The 22,524-nt window shown below is 36.0% G+C and overlaps 1 protein-coding gene and 1 long non-coding RNA gene across 3 annotated transcripts in view; one reads left to right on the top strand and one right to left on the bottom strand.

Moving 5' to 3' along the window:
- The window catches only part of Hdac2 (histone deacetylase 2), a 24,873-nt gene extending 8,639 nt beyond the window's left edge, over nucleotides 1-16,234 (bottom strand). Inside the window, exons 1-6 of the mRNA XM_026395060.2 lie at nucleotides 15,943-16,234; nucleotides 8,044-8,156; nucleotides 6,576-6,693; nucleotides 5,135-5,209; nucleotides 4,228-4,366; nucleotides 1,993-2,134 (exon numbers count right to left, since the gene is read on the bottom strand). Of these exons, the coding sequence (XP_026250845.1) occupies nucleotides 1,993-2,134; nucleotides 4,228-4,366; nucleotides 5,135-5,209; nucleotides 6,576-6,693; nucleotides 8,044-8,156; nucleotides 15,943-15,994 (639 nt within the window). The 5' untranslated portion in view covers nucleotides 15,995-16,234. The remainder of the gene's footprint in view (nucleotides 1-1,992; nucleotides 2,135-4,227; nucleotides 4,367-5,134; nucleotides 5,210-6,575; nucleotides 6,694-8,043; nucleotides 8,157-15,942) is intronic.
- LOC113187322 (uncharacterized) lies at nucleotides 15,463-22,524 on the top strand. Of its 2 annotated transcripts, none has more exons than XR_003301403.2 (3): nucleotides 15,463-15,633; nucleotides 16,960-17,159; nucleotides 22,174-22,524. It is a non-coding gene; the product is annotated as an uncharacterized LOC113187322 (long non-coding RNA). The 2 variants fall into 2 exon arrangements; XR_003301404.2 differs by having other exon boundaries at nucleotides 16,960-17,203.

The raw sequence follows: 22,524 nt of genomic DNA, 5'->3' as shown, positions 1-22,524 counted from the left end.
TGTTAAAGAACTCTTTCAATTAATCTGTAATGAAAGAAATTTTTAGTTAAAGGCACTATTAAGTTACATTACTAATATTAACCTAAGAACTTCATCATAAACAGAATAAATATGATGAGGAAGCAAAATTTAAATGCATGGAAAATACACACTCTGAGGACAACTGTCTATTAAGGCAGAATTCTGTTTATGATTAACACCTAGTATAAATTTACTTATGATGAAAGAAAGGGCCAGACTTTCTTGAAATTTTCACAGAAGTACACTAAAATATCACATTTGTTCTTTAGACATGAAATAAATTTTATTTTTACTTGTGTTAGTACTGCTCCAAACATTAATACCTCCTCAAACATTATACCTTCTCCTCAGGAAGAGCTGGTCTCTAGCTATACACATATGTAACTGTGTATGTATGTGTGTATGCACACATTTAGAAAAGATGGCATATCAGAGACATTTCTACAAAAGAGTGTTTTAATTGCAACACCAAAATATTGGGGATAATTAATTATTATGCATTTTAATCATATCTCTAGACATATGAATTTGAGGCCAGGTGTTTAGCCCAGTAGCAGAGTACTTGTATAACACATGCAGGGACCTGATTTGATCCCAGCACTACACACAAAAGTATGAATCCTTAGGATTACTATCATGTACACAAGTTCTTCCCCAATTTCTCATAGAATGATCTTAGCTCAAATTCATTTTAACAAAAGCACAGATTACATATCCCCAAACTCCTTCCAAGGTGAAACAATATATTTACTTTGACTCAAAGATTTCAGAGTAAAGTTGGTCAGCACATCTCACCCTAACTAAAAGGCTGGCAACTCAAAAGAGCTGCTACCCTCAATGAACCAAGCTTTGTCTCTAGCCTTTCTTATTCTATAACTGCTATTTATCACACCTCTATTTCTTTCTTCCATTTAGATTTTTCTCATTAAAGCAAGAAGAATTTTAACAATGGGAAGCTCACAGGCAGAGAAGGGAGATATTGCTTGTTTAAACCCATTATTTCCTATTGCCCTAAATATGAACACCTATAAAAACCTAAATTGAGTAATTTTATAGGTGATCCCATATGATGGGACATTATGGGTTTAAGGACCATTCTTTGAGATAAAATCAAGTAGGAAAGAAAGAAGCTAAAGGAACTAGAGTAACAAGGAGCTGAAATTATAAATCTGAAAATTTAAAAAGTCAAATAATTTAAACTCAAACTAAGTATCTGAACTCCTGTTCATTTTTAATTAAAAGTTAGAAAAGATTTTATGGTAACATCCTATCTCCTACCCAACAAGCTTACTGAAATAGTGCCATCTTGTGGCCAAATAAAGAAAAAGCACACATGTAAAAAATAAGGCTTAATTTTGGTTGCTAAAATGAATGACAAATGGGGGAATGGGGGACACGGATCTTACACAAAATAGTTCAGAGTTACTGTTCAATACCATGCTAAGCAAATCTTCCACATAATCCATACTGAATTGAAAACAGCCATTAAATTTCTGAATAAACACCAACATGCAAATAGTATGGTTCAAGAAAACCTCTAATAAAGCTAAAAAAAAAAAAAGTTTGTAGAAATGGAATTTGACAGTGATTTTTTATTAGATGCAGGAATATCAGACGAAAAAAGCATAATAGAAATAAATGTACTTAATGTAATAAACAAGGAGTACTAAGGTACTATAAAAGCTTTTACAGTCAATAGAAATGTAGACGACCACAGGATAACTTTGAAGATTCAAACTAAGCAACAAGAAAAGTGCTTTGTGCCCATACTTTGTGAATGTTCAAAAATAATTATTCAATCATAGAAGAGGGCAAAGAAAAAAGTGAATTCTAGCAGACATTACAACATATAAAGTGATTTAATTCTACATATAAGCTTCATATTAATGACTCAGGAAAAACATTAGTTCAAGTATAAGATTACTAACCTCCTAGGTTACTCATATTTATTCAGACAGAATTTGGTCTTACCCTCAAGTCTCCTGTGCCAGGAAAGTATTCCCCATACTTATGGAATGAAACAGTCATTACACGATCTGTTGTATAAAAAGCTTCTTCAACACCATCACCATGATGGATATCTATATCAATATATAAGACTCTCTGATGATACCTGAAAACAAGGCCATATTTATGTTATTATTATTATTATTATGGTTCTAAGGTGAAAAGAATTACCAGAAACTCAGGAAACTATAATTTTAGCTCTTGCATTCCAGAATGTTTAACCCTTTTCTTACTTTTCCTCCAGCCTAGAAGATCATTCAAAGATCTAAAGTTAGTTTGAACCTTATACCTTTAAATCTCCCATTTGGGCCCAATTTAAGTGAAAAAGTATTTTTACTTGAGAAACTTGTCCTATTCTACATGCTTTAAAAATAGCACATATTTCTATATATTAATATTTATAAAACAGCACATATTCTATATATTCTATATTAAAGACTGTACCATACAAGATTGTTACTTCAATTAAAATCTCTCTCTATAGTAAATCTTCAGCATTATAAATAAAGGTCAGCAAACTGTGCGTATAAGACAAATCTGGGCAACTGGTTTATTTAATAGCTTTGAGCTAAGAATAGTAAATGTTTTACATTTTTAAATTGTTAAAAAACAGAAGTTGAAATAAAAATATTTTTGACATGTGAAAACTAAGACATTCTTTTTGCGTCCATTAAAAAAGTTGTACTGAAACATGGCCATGATCATATTTATGTTTTGTCTATGACTTCTTTTGTCCTGCAACTGCAGTGCTGAACAGTTCTGACAGAGGCCATATATAGGACTTTTATCACTTCACACTGATGCTTTAGAGCACTACAAATTGCAGTGATGCATTTTTAACTCAAATACATTTTAGGAGCCATCATATCACCATTATCATGACATTTTATTTATTACTACTGCCTACCCATGACAGAAAAAGAAAAGGGTAAATTACTTCCAATGTTATCATTTTGAATACAGTGATATGCAGATTATTTTGTTTTTGCATTAGATTATAAAACATTGTATTTCCTATAAATGATACCATAGCTAAGTGAAAAGAATACTATAAGTTGACATTTTCAGATTAGGTACTCATGATACTCTCAACTCACAGAATATCAACATTCAGAAAACTCAGAAAATTTGAAAGCAGTATATCTCATCAAAGCAGAAATTCTTCACAAAAATGAAAAAATATAAATGAAGCTGTAGTCAAGGTTAAATTTCCAAATGGCTCATGTGTTAGAAAAGCAAGGAAAACTGTTCACCAATTCAATTAATTAAATAATATTTGAATTTTACTAGGAGGTAGAATTGTATCCAGAAAAATTAAAATTGTTTAAGACTATCAGCCTTGTGGTCAAAAACTTGCTCAAAGAGGTGAAGACACTGGAAGGAACATCAATATTCAAAAAAACTAGGTGAATAATTTCAAATGGTTTGCTTTGGCTCTTGATGAGTCAAGAAGATGTTAACACAGACTCTACTCAGTTATGTTTGATAATTTAAGGAGTCAATACCAAGGTTAAGTGGCTGAAAATTAGCTTCCGTGAATAGTATGCATGTTGTAACTACAAGCAAGAACATTTTCAAAGCTGAGAATATAAATTTTACACAGTATAAAACAGAATCTGCAAAAATGTTATAATTGATAGTAAAAAAATATCTAATTTTGTTAATCTCCAAATTCCTAAGCACTTTCATTAGTTTCTTTCTCAAACTGTAGTCAAGAATGACTTAAAAAAAAATATATCCTTCAGCAATTTAGAGAGAATGTTATTATCAATTAGTAGAAAAAGCCCTATCCAGATGTGGAAGCCAGGCTAGACTCACTCAACAGGTAAAAAAATATGCCCTTAACACAAGTTTTGAATTTTCAGCCTCAAATTAAAACTTAAAACTATTAGGATATAAAATTCCCAAGGTTATATTACTTTTCATTAGTTGAAGCAGTAACAAATATAAATTGTCAAAACTACTTCTAAGGGTACTTAATGGTAGTTTTAGACATTTATACAATGCATTGCTCACTCTAAACACAAGGACTGGATAAATTTTCCTATCCTTCTATCTTTCCTTATTATGAATTTGTAGAAATTCACCATATCAACCTACTATCATTTACTTGATGCTTTAAAAAATTCTTTTAAATTTTGTTGCATTTTAATGAAAACATTTTATCACAGAAAAAATTATCAATGCAAATTAACTTACTTTAGTAATTCAAGGATGGCAAGCACAATATCATTAACATAACAGAACCCCGATGCTTCTGATTTCTTTGCATGATGTAATCCTCCAGCCCAGTTAACAGCCATATCAGTTTGCTGCCGGTTTAGCTTCACAGCCCCAGCTAAAAAGTAGAAAGACATATAAAATAAAAAATTAAGAGACAAAAAAAGCCTATAATTAAGAACATGCTATGTATAAGCAAAAGAGTCATAAATCATAAAGGATAAGAATCACTGTATAGGACACTAAAAAGAAGTTTCACTTCTGGTGTTTTCCTATAGCCATGACCTGACTAAATGGTATGCGTGGGAGTAACAATGACCATTAGGAGAAAAAAAGCCTTTAAATGGAAAACTTAAACTTTAACCAAAATTTCAAGTCATTACAATCATACAACATGGGGAATTTGAAGACAATCACAGTTGCTATACTCTAGACAGAAGGAAGTATATGTGGTTAGGCTTAGTTCTAGGTGTAATGCAATCAGGAAGTGACAGATTCATTAGAAGTTGAGGCCCAGTAGGTGATTTTAGGTCACTGGAAGCAGGCCCTTGAAGACCCTGGTCCCTTCCTCTTTCCCATATAGCCAAGAGGTAAATAAGCTTTCTCCCCTTTGGGCTTTGTTACCACAGGCACAAAGCAATAGGGCCAGTCATGAACTGAAACCCCTAAAACTTTGAGCCAAAACAAACCTTTCCTTTTTCTAAGTTGATTATCTCAGGTATTTTGTTAATTGATGGAGGGCTTATTAACACAATATTCTACCATAACCACAGATTCCTTTTTAGTATCAAAATCCACTTCCGTACCAACTTCTGCTGTAAATGAATAACTCAAAGGGTACATAACCATATTTAGATCAATTTTAAATATGAACTGAGACACTTACCAACTGAGCCACCAGTGGAAAGCTGACAAAACTCAAACAGTCCATCAAACACTGGACAATCTTCTCCAACATTGACTGTGGAAGACGAATTTCATTGCATTATTCAAATTAATGAAAGCTCTTACTTATAAAACTTTCCTACAAATACTTTTATTTCATGTAATCATAAAACATACTTTATAGTAGTAATCTAAAATTTATAATTTTAAGACATACTTCATTATTTTACTCAAGGCAATTAAAGTTTTGTGAAATATCATGAATCTGTTCAGAATCATTTGTGAAATATTTCTGCTCTATTAACAAAAAATCCATTATTTTTCAAAACACAAAAGCTCTTTGCTTTTATTTAATTAAAACATAGGCTTAAATTTTCGGGGTAGTTCTTAAACATAAAACAACCAAGATTCTAAAAATTAAGTTAATTCTAATTAATTTATGACAACCTTAAAACTTAGGGCACACATAGCATCCATAACTTTGAAATGTTTCCTTTAATGAGTTAACAACAACAAAAACAACAAAATGTAACTGTTGGTTGGCTACATTCACAGTTAACCTTGCTCTTGAAAGATGATTAAAAAAAAAAAAAAGAATAAATTTTAGTTCATTATTGCTCAGATATAATCATAATTTAACTCACAATTTTATAAATTTTAAATTGGTCCTGATTTAGTCCACGGGTTACCCTTGACTCTAGGTATGAATCTCCACTTGGGAAAAAAAATCATGAATAATAACGCATCACTTATAGTATCTTATTGAATCATACTAGATAATCTATGGTAGATAGATGTGTGAAGTACTATGACTTTGTGAGACAGCTAGTAACTACACTTAACATAATCATCACTTTAGTCATCAATAAAAACACTGATGAAAATGAACTGCAAAATCAAACTTTTTTCCCCAACACTGTGATCCAACCATTTTAGGATTTTCTGCATTCTGTCTTCAAATCAATTTGTTACCAATCTATAACAATAAATTTCTTTGAACTTACAAATGACAACAGTAGTGGAACAAAGGTGAAAACAAAACATGTATTAAAATGCAGGTTTACTAAAGCACATAAATAGCAGACAAAAGTTGCTTACCATGGAAAGACTAATCAAAGTATACGTATATACTTTTTGAAGCAAAGGAGTACATTCTTCCTACCAATATCCATTATCTATATCTCAAAGTTATCATGGGAGCAAAATAAAAAGTAAAATACCATCTGAACTGCCATTTGTATAAGTTTGTTTTTAAACATAGCTTCAACATTATTGTACTGACTTGTCAAATCAATCAATCAACCACCATAGTAATAATAGTAATATTTTAAATCTCCAGGAAAAAAAAATACCGATTTCTGTAACTTTCTCAAGCTTCTAAAACTCTTCATTTACACACACACACACACACACACACACACATATTTTACATAAAAACTTACATCTCTGCATTTGCTTACTATACTCAGACATATTATCTGGTCTTATTGACCGTAGAAATTTGATATACTCATCACTGTGATATTTTGTCATTTCCTCAGCAGTGGCTTTATGGGGTCTCTGTAAAGAGAAATAACAGTCAGAACATTTAGAATTACAAGTGGTTATATCAGAATTATCAAACAAAATATACAATTTTCTCTAATAGCCTCTTTAAAACAACTATGTCTGCCAGAATAATACAGATTCCAAAGCTAATCAAAACCATTAATGGGTGCTTTAGGGAACAGTAATCAATACCAAAGCTAATTCAAACTCCTTTAGAAGAACTAAATATAGTATGAACTATGAATTAATTACTCCTTTTTTAAAAGTAGAAATAGGTCAAACTCATAAAGTCAAATCCATGTTTATAAACTACTTTTCTCATTTTCTACCACCAACTTTGTTCTATGAACACTGATTTTATCAATGAGCTCCCAGAAAGAGACTCATTCTCAACTCTAATTCTTCACTTATGATCTATCTTTTCCTTTGCTAACTTTCTTCTGAAGAGCTCAGCTGAATATCATATTTCTATAAGGCCTCCACATATCCAAACTGCCTTCTTCATTTAAGGCACCTATTGTATTTGTACCCTGCTGGCTATTAACACATTATTAGTACTTCACATTTATTATATAAATATTTGTAGGATTAATTTCTTGTATAATGCTTTTGTAATAATTCCAGGTCTACTCTTTTCAGTAGCAAAGGCAGTTTAACAATTATTCTAACAATAAAATTTAACATGATCCACCAAGTTGTGCTCTGGAAACAGGAAAGCCTAGGTAGGAATTGTTTTCAAAAATGCTTAAAAAAAGTAAACGAATGGAGAGGGAGGAGGAGGATATTGTGCTAAGCAAAATAAGCCAATCCCCCCAAACCAAAGGCTGAATGTTTTCTCTGATATATGGATGCTAATTCACAATGGGGGTTGGGGGTAGGGAAGAATAGAGTTACTTTAGATTAGGTAGAGGGAATGAAGGGAGGGAAGGGAGTAAGTGGGTAAGAAGGATAGTAGAATGAATCAGAGACCAGTGGGATTCTACATCATGTACAACCATAAGAATGAGAAATTATTTTCCATCTATGTATGATATATCAAAGTGCATTCTACTGTCATGTATAACTAATTACAACACATTAAAAAACTACATTATAAAAAATGCTTTAAAAATGAGGAAAAAGTGCATTCTACTGTCATGTATAACTAATTAGAACAAATAAACTACATTATAAAAAAAATGCTTTAAAAAACGAGGAAAAAAGGGGTTATTGCCCCCATACTGTTTCCTTTGAGGAATAATAAAAAAGTAGTTTTCTTCCATACCTTTTCTTCTTCTAATTGCTTTCTCCAAAGGGGAAATATGTCTCAAAGTACTAGTTTAAAAAACAAAAAGCTAAATATTTACCAAAATTTATACTCACATATATTTCCATTTTTCTGTATAAACCATAATTTAACAGCAAGTTGTGAGTCATGCGGATTCTATGAGGTTTCATGGGATGTCCCTGTCCATAATAATAATTTCCAATATCACCTAAAATAGAAAAGACACAAATTAAACAATACAGACAATGGAATCTTCATAAATTCTATGAATTTATGTATGTTCAACAGTAGAAGTTGCTTACTACTTAATAAGATTTATTAAATTAATAATGATCTTAAATTAGTTTTGCAACTTTCAAACTCTATTAGGAAACTAAGATATTATGTCACTTTTACATGCTGATTATTTCATTATTATATTGTTTGTTTATAAATTAAGAAAAGCATTCAATGGGGGTTGGGATTGTAGTTCAGTGGTAGAGCACTTGCCTACCATGTGTGAGGCACTGGGTTCGTTCGATTCTCAGCACCACATATGAATAAACCAAATCAAAGGCCCATCAACAACTATAAATAAAGCTTCCCTGATTTTTATTTCCCCAAATATTTTTAGAATTCTCTTGCATATTCAGATACTCAGGATAAATTCTGTAAGTTTTGGGGTGTATAATTTATTTTTTTTTCAGCAAATATTGCTTCTTGGATGATATACTAGCACCCCAGAAACTCTTAATATGTTTTCATGTATATTTATTTTAAAATATGTAAGCAGCAACAAAAGGATTTTTGTTAATCAACTAAATTTCAATAAAATTAGTATTTTTAGGTAAAGTTCTAGTTTCTTGTAAAAAGCAATAAGAAAGCCTCTAAATACGTACTATTTTTTGAAATATAAAGGGCGTTTTTTTGTTGTTGTTGTTGTTGTTACTAGGAATTGAACCAAGGGCACTTTAGCACTGAGTTACACCTCCAGTCCTATTTTCTTTTTTATTTGTTTTTTTTTTTTTTTTGGCAGGGGCTGGGGGGTATGGTGGGGAAGATGACATGGGACCTGGGATTGAACTCAGGGGCACTCCACCACTGAGCCACATCCTCAGCTCTATTTTATATTTTATTTAGAGACAGGGTCTCACTGAGTTGCTGCTTGGTGCCTCACCATTGCTGAGACTGGCTTTGAACTAGTGATCCTCATGCCTTAGTTTCCTGGAGCCACTGGAATTACAGGCAAGTGCCACACCCAGATTTTCTTTTTAATTTTGAGACCAAATCTCACTAAGTTATTGAGGCTGGCTTGGAATTTGTGATCCTTCTGCCTGGCATAGGGGAACTTTTTAGGACAGCCTTCATCGAATTATAAGTTATTTTCAGCTCTGATTAATGTTTAAATAAGCAATTCCAAAATTTTGTTTGGAAAGTTAAACTGATTTTAATGGCTTAAAGCCTATCATTTCAATATAGGTTTAAATATTAAAAGCTAGGATAAAGAATGCTTTGGACTCACTTTTCAGAAAAACCCCAAACTTTTGTACTCTCCATCTTCTTGATAATAGTCCACGATGAACATTCAGTTTTATAAAACCTATGCTTTTAATAATCCAATATGTTGGCATCATACCTCTGACCTACTGAACTTCATTTTTGACACAACTCTTCCAACAATTCATATATACACAGCTGTTCAAAGGTGAGGCCAACCTTATAAATATAAGTATCAACAACAAAGCTAAGAAATAATAGAGACAAGTCAAGGAGGACTACGGTGCTATGAAACACTCGTCTGCATTTATCACAACTGAAAGGCTGTGAACTCCAAAACAAAGTAATCAAAATCTGCCATATTGCTCTGTTCTACCCAGTGGCTGTACAAACATTTCTTTCAAAAGAGCTTGGTCCCATCAGATTGTTATATATAAAAAGTCAGAGTTACAAAGCATCATGTACCTAAGTTCATGCAAGGAAGATATTTCTAAGTTATCATCACTACCAAAGGAGATAATTAGAAGAATAAAGTCCAATCTTCAGAGAACTTGCATCTATCTCTAAGAATTGCCAAGATGAATTTTGTCTCTAATATTTACCAACATCTTAAAATCAAACACTTTAATTAACAGGCATACAGAGAATCCAATGGAGAGCCAGAAGCTCCAATAATATACAGAAAGATGATAACACTGACAGTTTCCCAGTGTATTTGAAAAACAAAAAAATGATAGCAGTAATTATCATTTCCTGAGTATTTGTCAGAAGCACTATTCTAAGCACTTTACATGGATTATTTTTTAATCTAGTAAACTAAATTATGATATAGGTAATATTACCATTTCATAATTGCAAAGAAATGGGAGATGCAGGCAAGTAAGGTAACATTACTTAAGTCACAACTAGTTAAGTGGAGGAGCTATCTTCAAATTCTGAAAAGGACAGCTTACAGGAGAATAATGGTACAGCCAATAGAAAAAAATGGTAGGAGAACAAAGTTAACAACTAAAGGATACAACATGGAATATAAACACCAAAATCAAAACTCTGGGTCTTTAAAGAAATGAAGAAAAGAAACTACCTACTTCAGTGTAATTTGTTACTAACAGGGTCCTCAAAATTTTCCAATAAGGTTCTCTGACCCAATTTAGAGACTCTAATCCTACCAAGAATACACACAGTTTAAATGTCAAGTTACAAATACTGTTTCATCAAGAATTCCTCCAAAATAAAGGGAGTTATGAAAGAACCAGTTCTAACTTTTTCATGCTGAATGCCACACCTCAATTACCAAGATGGCTGTTTTATAAACATCTAATTCTTAAAAAAAGATAACATGTCTTTTCCAAGTTTCATCAATAGCAGTACATTAATTCAGGTTAAGCTTTAGATTCCAAATGTGTTACAAAAAAATAACTAAAGATTTTTAGATCATTTTTGGACTCAGGACTGTGAAATGTGCCTCCACTCCTGAAAGTAACTGACTGAAAAAAAACCAAGATGGGAGTAGGGGGTGCACAGAGCAACAAGTAAAAAAAAAAAACAAAAAAAAAAACAAAAAAACCCAAAAAACTATTGTATTATTTTTGTCTGCTCCGCAATACTTAGTCCACTATCAGTCTTAGCACAACTGGTCCCTCCTCCTTGAAACACCTTGATTCTGTGTTTCCAAAATACCATTTTCTGATTTTATTCCTACTTCAGGTCCATGCTTCCACAAACTTTTAAATACCAGGATTTTCTCAAGTTCTCTCTTTCATTTAACAAATCAAGAGCCTACTATATGCCAGGCAGGCACTGTTCAGAAACCTGGGTACATGAGTGAATGAGTTCTGCCCTAAATCTCTGAAGAATGAGCTCTGGGTCCTCTTGTCTACCTACACTGTCTCTTTCAAAGCCTCAATATTTTATAAGCTATCAAATGCAAAATTTCTACAACTAGTCTCTCCCCTCTGGGTTCCAGGCTATTTTCATGTGAAATAAATACAGATCTCAAAACATAAGATGTTCAAAATAAAGCCCTGGATTAGTCTTCCCAATATCTCAATTAGTGGTACCAAGACCCACCTAACTGCTCTATCCAGAAATTTAGGAGCTATCCTTTACTCTTTACCACCATTTCCCTAGCTCCAGCCCTATTTCCAATCCATCAATAAGCTCTATTAGTTTTACTGTCCAAACTCTCAGATATCACTATATTTTATGTGGACCAACATGTATTCAATTCTTGCTTCTAGCCTACCATCTACCCATTAGGGGTATGCTCTCTATTTAAAAAACTTCAAGAGCTCCCACTCACTCCTTGAATAAAAGTCAAAAAATCTCTTACCACAAAGTCTTCTCTGGCCATTTACTGCCTAGCCCTGCACCCCATAATTCCCCATGACTTCTTGCCTGTTTTCTCCTTGATATGCCAAGCTCTAACTGAAGGAGAAACTCTGGCCCACTGTCTTCCTTTAGGTCTTTCTGGGTCTGACCAATTACTCTATCAAAGGTCTCCTTTATTACTAAGATGTAGACTTTTATCTTCCTCTTAACATATAATCATTCCCCCACCAACTATTAAGGATTTATCACCATCAAAAGTTTTTATGAAGAAAAAGACATAATTACTAATTTTTGTTATTGTTGCAGAAGAAACTGCAAAAAGAAAAAGTCTTCAGATTCCAGGTGCTAATCTTTTGGACATTGTAATTAGAGTCAATGTAGAAAAATAAAGTGGTAGACTGATGGAATACTACTGTTTTCATCTATAAAACCGACAAAATACCTATCCATAACTCACAATGGTTATAAGAATTTAAAGCTTATATTACAATGGGGAAACACAAAATTAAAGCCATAGAAGCAACAGGAAGAAAAAAGGTAATAATTTGCTGATGAAGTGAAAACTGAAGGAAGTGAGGAAGAAAGGAATTTGGGGAAAGAAGATTCAAGCCTAGAAAATCTCAAAAAGTTCTAACTATATTTAATAACTATGTGCAATTAATAGAATTTATGACCTACTACTATAGTCCATTCAGCATTTTTGCCCTCAAGAAACAATTACCCATTTTATAGAAAATAAAGATTTGTAGCACAGCTAAGACCCTATGCAGCTATATTAAAGGCAATCTAGTAAAACATTGGCAGGGGTTTTAAGTAAAAATGTCAGAAAATCCCTGGCAACAGCTGGCTGCCTAGTAGAAGTCCTCTGCTAGAGTAAATCAGGAGTACACTGGGAGGTATGATCTTTGTAATTGTTACAGTCTATCTTTGTATAGTGTTGAGTGCTTTTCTCTGAATCATCTGTTTCCAAACATTTTGATTATGCACCCCCATAAGAGGAAAAAAATAAAAGCACAAAGCAATTTGTGCTTAATTATATAAATTATATAGGTATCAATCCTACTACACTGCATACAACATAAAACACTAAATGTGATAGGCCTTAAGCTTAATTCAAAACAAAATACAGTCAACATTCCTAAAGTATTAAAAATACATTACAATTAGAACCCAGCATAGTTTCATTTGCCAATTACATTTAAATAAATGAAAATCACATCATTTTAAGGCCAAAAGGGATTTTAGTGACTATCTAATTAGTGGCATATCATTTTGCAAATTATCAATATAGTGTAAAAGATGACTAAAGTTTAGAAACGTGCCCTTGGAAACTCTGAAGGCATTAGTCAATATCCAGAGTATGAACTCTTTACTTTTGTTCAAAGATCTATCATCCACAAATACCTGAAGGTTCACTTGGGACCAGCATTTCAGTGTTTTATAGAGTACAATACTGAAGACTATAAATCATGGAGAGAATACATCTACTTTTATAAGTCCCTTTTATTGAAAAGCACAAAGTCTCAATTCTCCGAGTTGCCAAGAGGCTCAGAGTGTACTTACCAGCCCCAGAAAGCCAATAGTTCTATTCCCACATTCTATACATAACCTATAGTTACAGAACTTACTACATCACTCCTTTTCTCCTTTCTTCTTCTTCCTTTATCAACAAGTTAAAACCAATTAATCTGGGATACAAGATTATTCAGACCCTATTACTACTGATACTACCTATTCTCAGTCCAATCATCTTTACCTGAAAGTATACTACTTTGATATAAAAACCTCTTGCATCTTTTTCAAAATTAAAAAAAAATTATGGCTACTTTTATAATCCAAGAAAGTAGGGTTTTTGGGTAGTGAACATAGTTTAGTATGCTATCATACATTAATTAGCACGATTACACCTATTCAATTGAATAATAATAATTGTTAGCCCCCCCCCAACCTCAACATTCCAAGTGTAAACAACTGAAAAGCCAATTTAAAAAAATAAGTCAAAGAAGTACCAAAGATAGGAAATAGATAACCCACCAGAGATTTCCAAATTGTTAGTTATACATCTGGCTGCTGACCATCAGGGAAAGTCGTTGATGGGCCTAACATATTGATTCAACTATGATCACAAAACATTTAAAGTATCTCCACTCTGTTCATTGCCCTGCATCCTATTCCTGGAACCAGTGCCTGGTCACTGTCCCTCAATAAAGGCTCACCACACATGGGAGCAGGAAGAAATAGCTACAGAGAAAACTGCTACTCAGGTATACCTCCTAGTTCTGCAATTCAAACTTCATAACAAGTTACAAGCAATTTACCCCATCAGAGCCTATCACTGCCAACAGTAACTGGCATTCCAAAAAAAAAAAAAAAAAAAAAGCCTGAGTACTAATTTCCCCATTTTGTTAAACCTCTTTTCTTTACACCAAGCTTTAATAAAAACAAATCTCTAAACCTTAGAAACAATATAAATTTTAAAACTTAAGTTACATATAGGTTATTTCCTTTCCAATTTGATCAGGGGGACTGCAGGCAAAGGTTTGTCATTAATCCAAAACATGCAATGAAATGCATGTTAAAAACTGACATGGTCTCCCATTTCTACACCTCTACATTGGTATGATTTCAAATCAATTTAACACACATATATGGCCTTTTCAAAAAATATTTTCAACAACAGGGTTGTTAAGATTTTAGTTTTTCCAATAAGTGACACAGTGGCTTGAAAATAGGCATAAGATTATCATTGCCAAACGAAGAGATGGTATGACCATTTTTAAGTTAAAGTTAGGCCTAATCCTCTAGGGTCTACCCCTTTCTCTTTTATGTGTGATTCCAATACACCAAATGACAGAAAGACCTCCAAAATTTGTATTGCTTTGTAAAATCAGACAGGATTATCAGGTCATTAAGGCAAGCTAGCTTCTTTGTTGAGTTTCCTTACTCCACCTTTCAAGGGTAATCTATTAGTCCTATAAAATTTGTGAAACAGATTACTACTCCACTTGGTATATAACTAAAGCTGATATAGGAAACAGGTTTCACAAATTTAATTTCAGAAATTTAAATTTCAGTGCTCACACTCCAACTGAGAACCCTCAAAATTAAAATTATCTGACTGCTATAATTCACTGTATTTTGAGTTCAAGCTTACCTGATTAGACTATTTAGTCCTGTACACTACTTCTCAAAAGTTTTCCTACACCAGGATTTCCACCACCTTGCCTAAGCTCTCCCAAACCTACAGAGCAGGGTATATATTTCCTGATCGAACAAAGAGCAACAAAGAAGTGGGTGGTAACCACCTCCCATAGAGGCAAGCCAGGACCCTTCGAGTCAGATCTACCACACAAGCAGAAACCGCTCCAGGTTTCCCTACCACCGTCTCTTATTTCACTTGGGGACTACCTACCTCAAACCTAATTGTTACCGAGGAAGTGCAGCCCTTTCATTTGAATCCTGAGAAAGTGGCGCTCAAAGAACGAGGAGAACAAAGGGTAGGGATGGAAAACACGGGTGTGAGGGCGCCACTCGCCGGAGTTGGGCCCCCACCCTCAGTAACTCCTCTCCAGCACCGACCGGTGGCGGTGACCGGGGTGAGGCTGGAAGGGTGAAAGACGATGCTGGGCAGACAGAAGGTTGGGGAAGTGCTCGGAGCCGGGGAGCTAGGGGGTAAGGGGGAGGGGAGAGGTACCAAGGGGCGGAGCTCTCCCGGCCACCGGGCTTTGTGTAGTCGCGGCTGGGGCTGAAATTTTGAGTCTATGGATAAGGATCCGGGTACATGAGGCCGAAGAGGACTCCCAAACCTGCCCTGCGCTGGAGGCGGCCGGGAGAGGTGCGAGGGCAGGCCGTCTTCTCCCCGCGACCACGAAGCCATGGTAGGCCGACGCCAACCCCGCGGTCGGGCGCTGCGGGCCGGCTTACAGCACCGCCGCAGGGAAAGGCGGCGGCAGGCCAGGCGCCCCTATTCCCGCCCGCAGGATCCCAGCAGCCGCTCCGGGAGGGGGATCTCCCACTGACCAAGTCGGGTGGGGAATGGGTTAAGATGCGGCCAAGCGTCGGTCCCTCCTCCTTCCCACCCCTCAGCACCGGCACCCACTCGCGACGGCAGCCGCGGGGTCCCGCGCGGCTCCAGGCCAGTCGCCTCTGCCCTGCCCGCCCACCCTGCCGCTCGCCCGGACTCTCACCATCGTAGTAGTAGCAGACTTTCTTCTTGCCGCCTCCTTGACTGTACGCCATGGGCTCCCGGGCCACCGCAGCCTCTGGGCTCCGGCTCCTCCTCCTGCTGCTGCTGCTGCTATTGCCGCCGCTCGGCGGGGAGAAAAGGGCTGGGGGGCGGGCGGGGGTGGCAATCCCGCAGGGAAGGGCAGGTCGGAGGGAGGAGAGGAGGGGCGCCGGGAGGGTTCGGTACCGCCCGGCCTAGGGGCCGAGAGAGCGGAGAGGGGGGTGGCAGCAGCGCCAACTCGCGACACTGGGGAGGGGGAGGGGGCCGCCAAACCACCTCTGGAGGCCGAGGGGAGGCGGGATGCGTCCACTGTGGCTTCGACGGGGGAGGATGGAGTATGGCTGGAGAAAGAGGCCGCTTCGGATCTGGGGCAAAAGTTCTTTGAACAATGAACAACCTGGGGAGGGCGGCACGGTACACTGTCTTTTTACGAGAAAAGTGGTAAGCTTTCGCTCCGTTGATAGATAAAGGGAGAGTGGAGCGGGGTTGACGTTCCCCCCTCGGATCTTTGCACAGTGGATGCGCCTATGCTGAGCTTGCGCAGTCGGTGTCTCCTTAACTGTAGCCTTGGCCGTCTAGACCCCCTCCGTGTCGTCCCACGCTGCTCCCCTCCCCCACTGTCGCGAAGCTCCCGCCGGAACCAGCCACGTGCCGCCGGCCGGGCAGGGGGAAACCATTCTCAAGCTGCTTTCGGGCTTCGGAACCGTCCCCCATGTCCGGTGGGGGTGCAGCCCATGGCCATAGTACCTGGTTGCCTACTTTTCTCATTTATTTTTTCTTTTTTGCTGATAATTGCTCCGAGTTACTGACTTATTACAGATAAGTCTGGGTTTGAATAAGCATTTATGGAACTTTTGCATTAGGCTTGGTTCTAAGCATTTGCATTTATAATGTTTCATTGATATATCCATTTATAATAAATACATATTTAAGGCACCCAACAATGCTGTAATGTGCTATTTCTATTCCTTCTTTGTAGGTGGGGACCCTTGGAAGAACTTGGTTCTTTTAAATGCTAAATAGTGGTCTGAGAAGTTTGAACTCATTCTTCCAACTCTACACACCTTAGCTACTCCCAGTAACTGTTTCTGCTGCTAAATTGACGCTGGAATATAGAAATCTAAGAGAAAGAACTTTGAAAACTCCTGGAAGTTACAAATACCTGTGTGCTGATGTTCAGTAAGTCATTTATCAAGCTCCACCCCTAAGCCAGTCACCTCAAGGTGAGAAGCGGAGGCTGACAATCTGAGATGCTGCACTCTTATTCTATCATTTAACAGTTCTTCCTACCTGCACATTCTCCCTCTCTATCCCCTCACCCTGCAAAAAAGGCCTTTTTGAAGCAAGAACCATTTGGAGCCACTAGCAGGAAAAAAAAAAATTATTTTTTTCTTCGATTTCTGAATCCTCAACTGTTCATACTTAAGGCTGCAATTTTTATAGACTTTAACCCAAGAGATTTAGAATAAGTCAGTCCAGGGTGGCTCTTGCTGCATTCTCCTTCCCCAAAGTTTGTAGCTTTAATGAGACCCCAGGTGACTGTTGCATTTGGTACAGGGACCACAGAAAGAAACACTGGCTTAGAGGTAAAAGTTAATTACATGGTATTGACTTCCTAAGTTTTTTTCTTACCAGTTCCAAAGTCAACCTGGAAGATTCAGAGAATAGAATAAGTTAATTTAGTAAAAACTCATTTTTTTTCCCTCTGAGCTGACAAAGTAAAGTCTGAAGAAAACTTATTTCCTTCAGGAGACCTCCCTTCTCTCCTCCCAGTGAGGCTGTTCTCTGTACCCTTCCATGGAAGTAAAGCATTATGCTTTACCAGCTCAGCACTTAGAATTATACAGTTGTCCACAACTTGACTAAGAATGACCAACCAGAACAGTATTTCATAAAAGTAGGAGCTAAGTCTGTCATATATAATTGTTTCTTAGTGCCTGTAACTTCCAGCAAGTCACACTTTGTTTCTGAATTGCTTTATCTGTAAAATGAAGAGTAATTTCTCACATGAATATTAGGAAGCTCATTAAAATTATTATGGAGTGTTTTTAAAACAAGTATATAAATATAAGAAATGGTTTTGATTGCTTTTAATAATAATAATAATAGCTATTATTATTGTTTGCATCATAGCACCTAATAACAAATCTTTTGGTTGGTTGAAGAACTTGCTATATTATTTATTATTTAAGCACTTTAGATGCGTAGAAGTACATTATTTTAACCTTAGAAATTGGGACTGGAGAAGAAGTGTGGAGAGTTGGCCATAAGATTTATGTTCCTAACCATCTATAATGGACCTTAGGTTATCAGAATTAAAAATAGATTCAGCTATTAAAATCCACCCACAAACTGCAAACATCATTTACCATATTTAAACTCATCTCTATCAGCCCTTTTTAAATAATGATTTTTAGACCATATGCAAAAGAAAACAGGCTGAAAGCAGAGATAATTCTTAGGATACATAGTTGAAGATTGTCCTTTCCTTAAAATATTTTCTATCATTCCTAATCTGTTCATAGTAATGTGTTATTTTTAATTTTGAAGCTGTTTACTTTGAAATTATTCAATAAAATGGTATATTAATAAGACTATTTAGAAACAGTGCTCTTTAGAAACTGATTGCTTCAGCTTATGCTAAAAATTACACCCTGCTGACAACCACAACAGAAGTTTAATTTTTAGCTGGTAAAAAATAATTATTCATTAAGTTTATATCTGCTCTAAGAAAATTTATATTCTTGGTATGAAATTCTATTTAGCAATTTTAAGGAAAAGGTAGAAAAGTATAGTGACACACTATGGTAACGACAAATGAAACTGACCTCAAATTGAATTCTGACTTCCATGTAAGCATGGTGCCTATTTTTATGCAGTACTATAAATTATAACTCAAAAATCTGAATAAGAACACTACAACAATGAAAGGTTATAGTTTATAGTGTTATTTGAATTATGCTTTTTTTTTTTTTTTTTGTGGTGCTGAGGATTGAACCTAGGGTCTCACACGTGCCAGGCGAGCGCACTACTGCTGAGCCACAACCCCAGCCCTGAACTATGTTTTTTTGTAAGATTCCAAATTACTTATGATATTAAAATGTATTTTGAACCATAGCTTATCTGCTAACTTACTCAGTTACATTACACCTTTCAAGACATTCCTGTTAGCTGATTGATTAATGCTTTGCCTATGACCTTCAATACACATTCTCACTTTGATCTTCCTACCTATTTGCCCAAATTTTCTACTAAATTTCTACACCCACACTGTTGAAAATATCAACTTGTGTCTCCTTAACATCTTATGTTTGTATTTTAATTCTTCTTTCCTATCTCAATATTTTTTAACTCCTTTCAATTCTGATCATCATTCCTCTCTACTTACTACCAGAACTATACAGATGGAATTAGAATACGTATGTTGTGGCCATGAGATATAAAGTAAGGATGAGGACAGTGGAAAATGATGAAAGAGACCTGGGTCCTTGATGACCTTATTTCTCATTTTTAGTTGTAACATACCTGGATCTCTTATCTCTGGACTTCTGGTTATATGAGAGAAAAAAAGAAGAAGAAACAAACAAACAAAAATTCAGTTAAACCACTGTATAGGTTTTTATATGCAGCTGAAAACAATCCTAATTCATGTGAACTATGAAGTAGATATTAATTCATAAATATCAGGGGTTTCTGGCCATTTCTACTAATAAACTATAGGTATTTGTTGGAAGATAATTTTTCATAGATTTCTGAATAACTTTTTTTTTTTTTTTTTAAAGAGAGAATGAGAGAGGAGAGAGAGAGAGAGAATTTTTAATATTTATTTTTTAGTTCTCGGCGGACACAACATCTTTGTTGGTATGTGGTACTGGGGATCGAACCCGGGCTGCACGCATGCCAGGCGAGCGCGCTACCGCTTGAGCCACATCCCCAGCCCCATTTCTGAATATCTTGAAGTTGAAAGTACTGACTGCCTTTTGTTCTAAAACCTTTTTTTTTTCATGGTTGACTGTACATTGAACAACTTTAGAAGCTAGAGAAAATGACTTTCCTTGGAAAAAAGAGCAGGTATGCTTAGTATTCATTACTGAAAAGTCAGGTTCTCTAAATTTAGGGGTCCTTTCCTATAATAGAATCCAACCTAAATATATGTATTATGTGGCCCTCTTCATTTAGTAATGAGAGTATAGGGCAGTGGTGGAAAAAAATATTAACTGATACTACTAGTCACTGCTATTGCTCTGATATCTGTGTCTAATACTTGAATGATGACATTGTGGTTGGAACTACTTTCAAACTCTTTGTTTCTTGGAAGTTTTTGGTTATGGAGATAGGCAGAGACATGGCTATTTGGAAAAGGAAAGATGAAGGCTTTGTTAGCCAACTAACAGAATTTGAGGAAGGGCTGTATGAACTAGTAGTAAACACATTGACCAGATTGTATAGTCAGTTAGAAAATAAATGGTCCTCCTCTACAGTATTGCCTGTTAATGAGAAATTAGGGAGGGGATTGAGGCAAATACCAGGAAATAGCTTTAGAGGCTGTCCTGATTGTTTTAACTTTCCTCACCACGCAGACAGTGTCAGCCTTGTTCCCTCAGACTTGCTCATGTTGACCCAATTAGGGACCCCCAAATCTTAACTAGCGTTTTCTTTCTAGGGATACCCTATTTGCATTTAGGACTATATGTGGAAGCGAGACATTGGTTTTTCTACTTCCAATATTATAGTGATTGAACCTTTGGTGTGGTCATAAGAGATTGTCAAGTGTATAAGGCAGCTGGAGTAGATCACATAGCCCTTACACAACTGTGGAGAGCTTCTGAAAGAGGGTGTTATGGTTTGGATGTGATGTGTCTCCCACAAGCCCACATGTGAAACAATGCAAGAAGAGTCAGGAGAAATGATTGGGTTGTGAGAGTCTTAACCCAATCGGTGAGTTAATCATTTGATAGTGGTAACTGAAGTGGTAGGGTATGGCTAGAGGAGTTTGGAATTAGGGTGTGGCTTTGGTATGTATATAAATCTATAAATCAATCAATCAATCTATCTATCCACACACACACACACACACACACATATTTGTATATGGAAAGTGGAGTCTTTCTCTCTGCCTCCTGGTCACCATGATGTGAGCTGCTTTCCTCTGCCACCCACTTCTACCATAATGTTCAGCCTCACCTTGAGCCCTGAGGAATGGAACCAGACTTCTATGGACTAAAACCTCCTTCAAATAAACTCTTCTTCCTCTATAGTTATTCTGGTAAGATCATTTAGTCAAAGCAATGAAAAAACTGACTAAGATGGAGGGCCACTTCAGTTACTTGGAGAAACTATCCAAAGGAATATCTAACTCATGTATGTTCACTTGGTGATTAGTCCTAATGATGGGAGTCAGTTAAGTAGAAAAGGTGATAAGAATTTGGGCTAGGGTTGTGGCTCAGTGGTAGAGTGCTTGCCTAGCATGTTTAAGTACTGGGTTTGAACCTTAGCACCACATTAAAAAAAAAAAAAAAAAAGAATTTGTCCCTGAGTTTAGCACAGCTTAAGTGATCAGAGACATCGCTTGAACTTTAGAATACAGTCAGATCTGCCTTAACTCAATGACCAATTTATCTTAGTTGATAAAATGGAACTAGAAGGCAGATTCCTAAGGATCTCTAATACATCCAGCTGTAAATAGAAAGGATAAATAAGAGCAATAAAGAAGAAGCCCCCAGATTTCTTAAGTACAATGTGATGGTTTATTGGATTTTAGAAGTTTGAAGGTCATCATTGAGGTCAACATTACAGATTAGCCTTATCCTGCTGCTTAGATGTTTTTGAAGTGCAGTAACCAAATGCTATATATGACAGATGGAATAAAGCCTCTGTTAGATTCATCAGAATGGTTAAATGGAGTCACATATTCAAGTGAACATTTAAGTTCTGCCAAGAACATTTAGGAGTGGATTGTTACAAGAGTCATATCTATCTTGGCCTTGAGAATTCCTGCACGTTCTTGCTACAATTGCCAGATTGCAAGCCTTATCTATCTCCTGGGACTGAGCAGCATCTTTAGCTAAACACATAGACAACTAAGTAGGTCAAGGTGCCCATGCCACACGCTATTGTGTAACCACTCACTATTGGGGTAAGGGAGACTGACTTGTTTGCTGCTTGCTCTACAAGTTTTTGTCCTTGGTTCTAGGTTTCTTTTTCACAATGCAACCCACCAATCATGCAAGCATCATCTGAGTCCATGGGATATGAGGACAAAAGAAACTGATGAAAATATGCAGACGCTTATGCTGTTTGTTATGCTGTAAATAATAAAGTACTTGGTCTCTGACCCAGGATTCTAGTGACTTCTGCCAACAACCATGAATCTACAGCAGTTTAACTTATTAACTTGCAAGAAGGATGAAATTTTAAATGCTTCCAAGTTCATTACAGTATATAACATCAAAGCCTTATTAGCAAGGAGAAATTTTCCTCTATAACATGACCCCACAGATAATTGATATTCAATTTTGTGTGAATCCTAGATTCTTATTTTAGA

This window comes from Urocitellus parryii, chromosome 8, assembly GCF_045843805.1.
Source record: "Urocitellus parryii isolate mUroPar1 chromosome 8, mUroPar1.hap1, whole genome shotgun sequence".
Lineage (NCBI taxonomy): Eukaryota > Metazoa > Chordata > Mammalia > Rodentia > Sciuridae > Urocitellus > Urocitellus parryii.
This window is presented reverse-complemented; position numbering and strand designations above follow the sequence as displayed.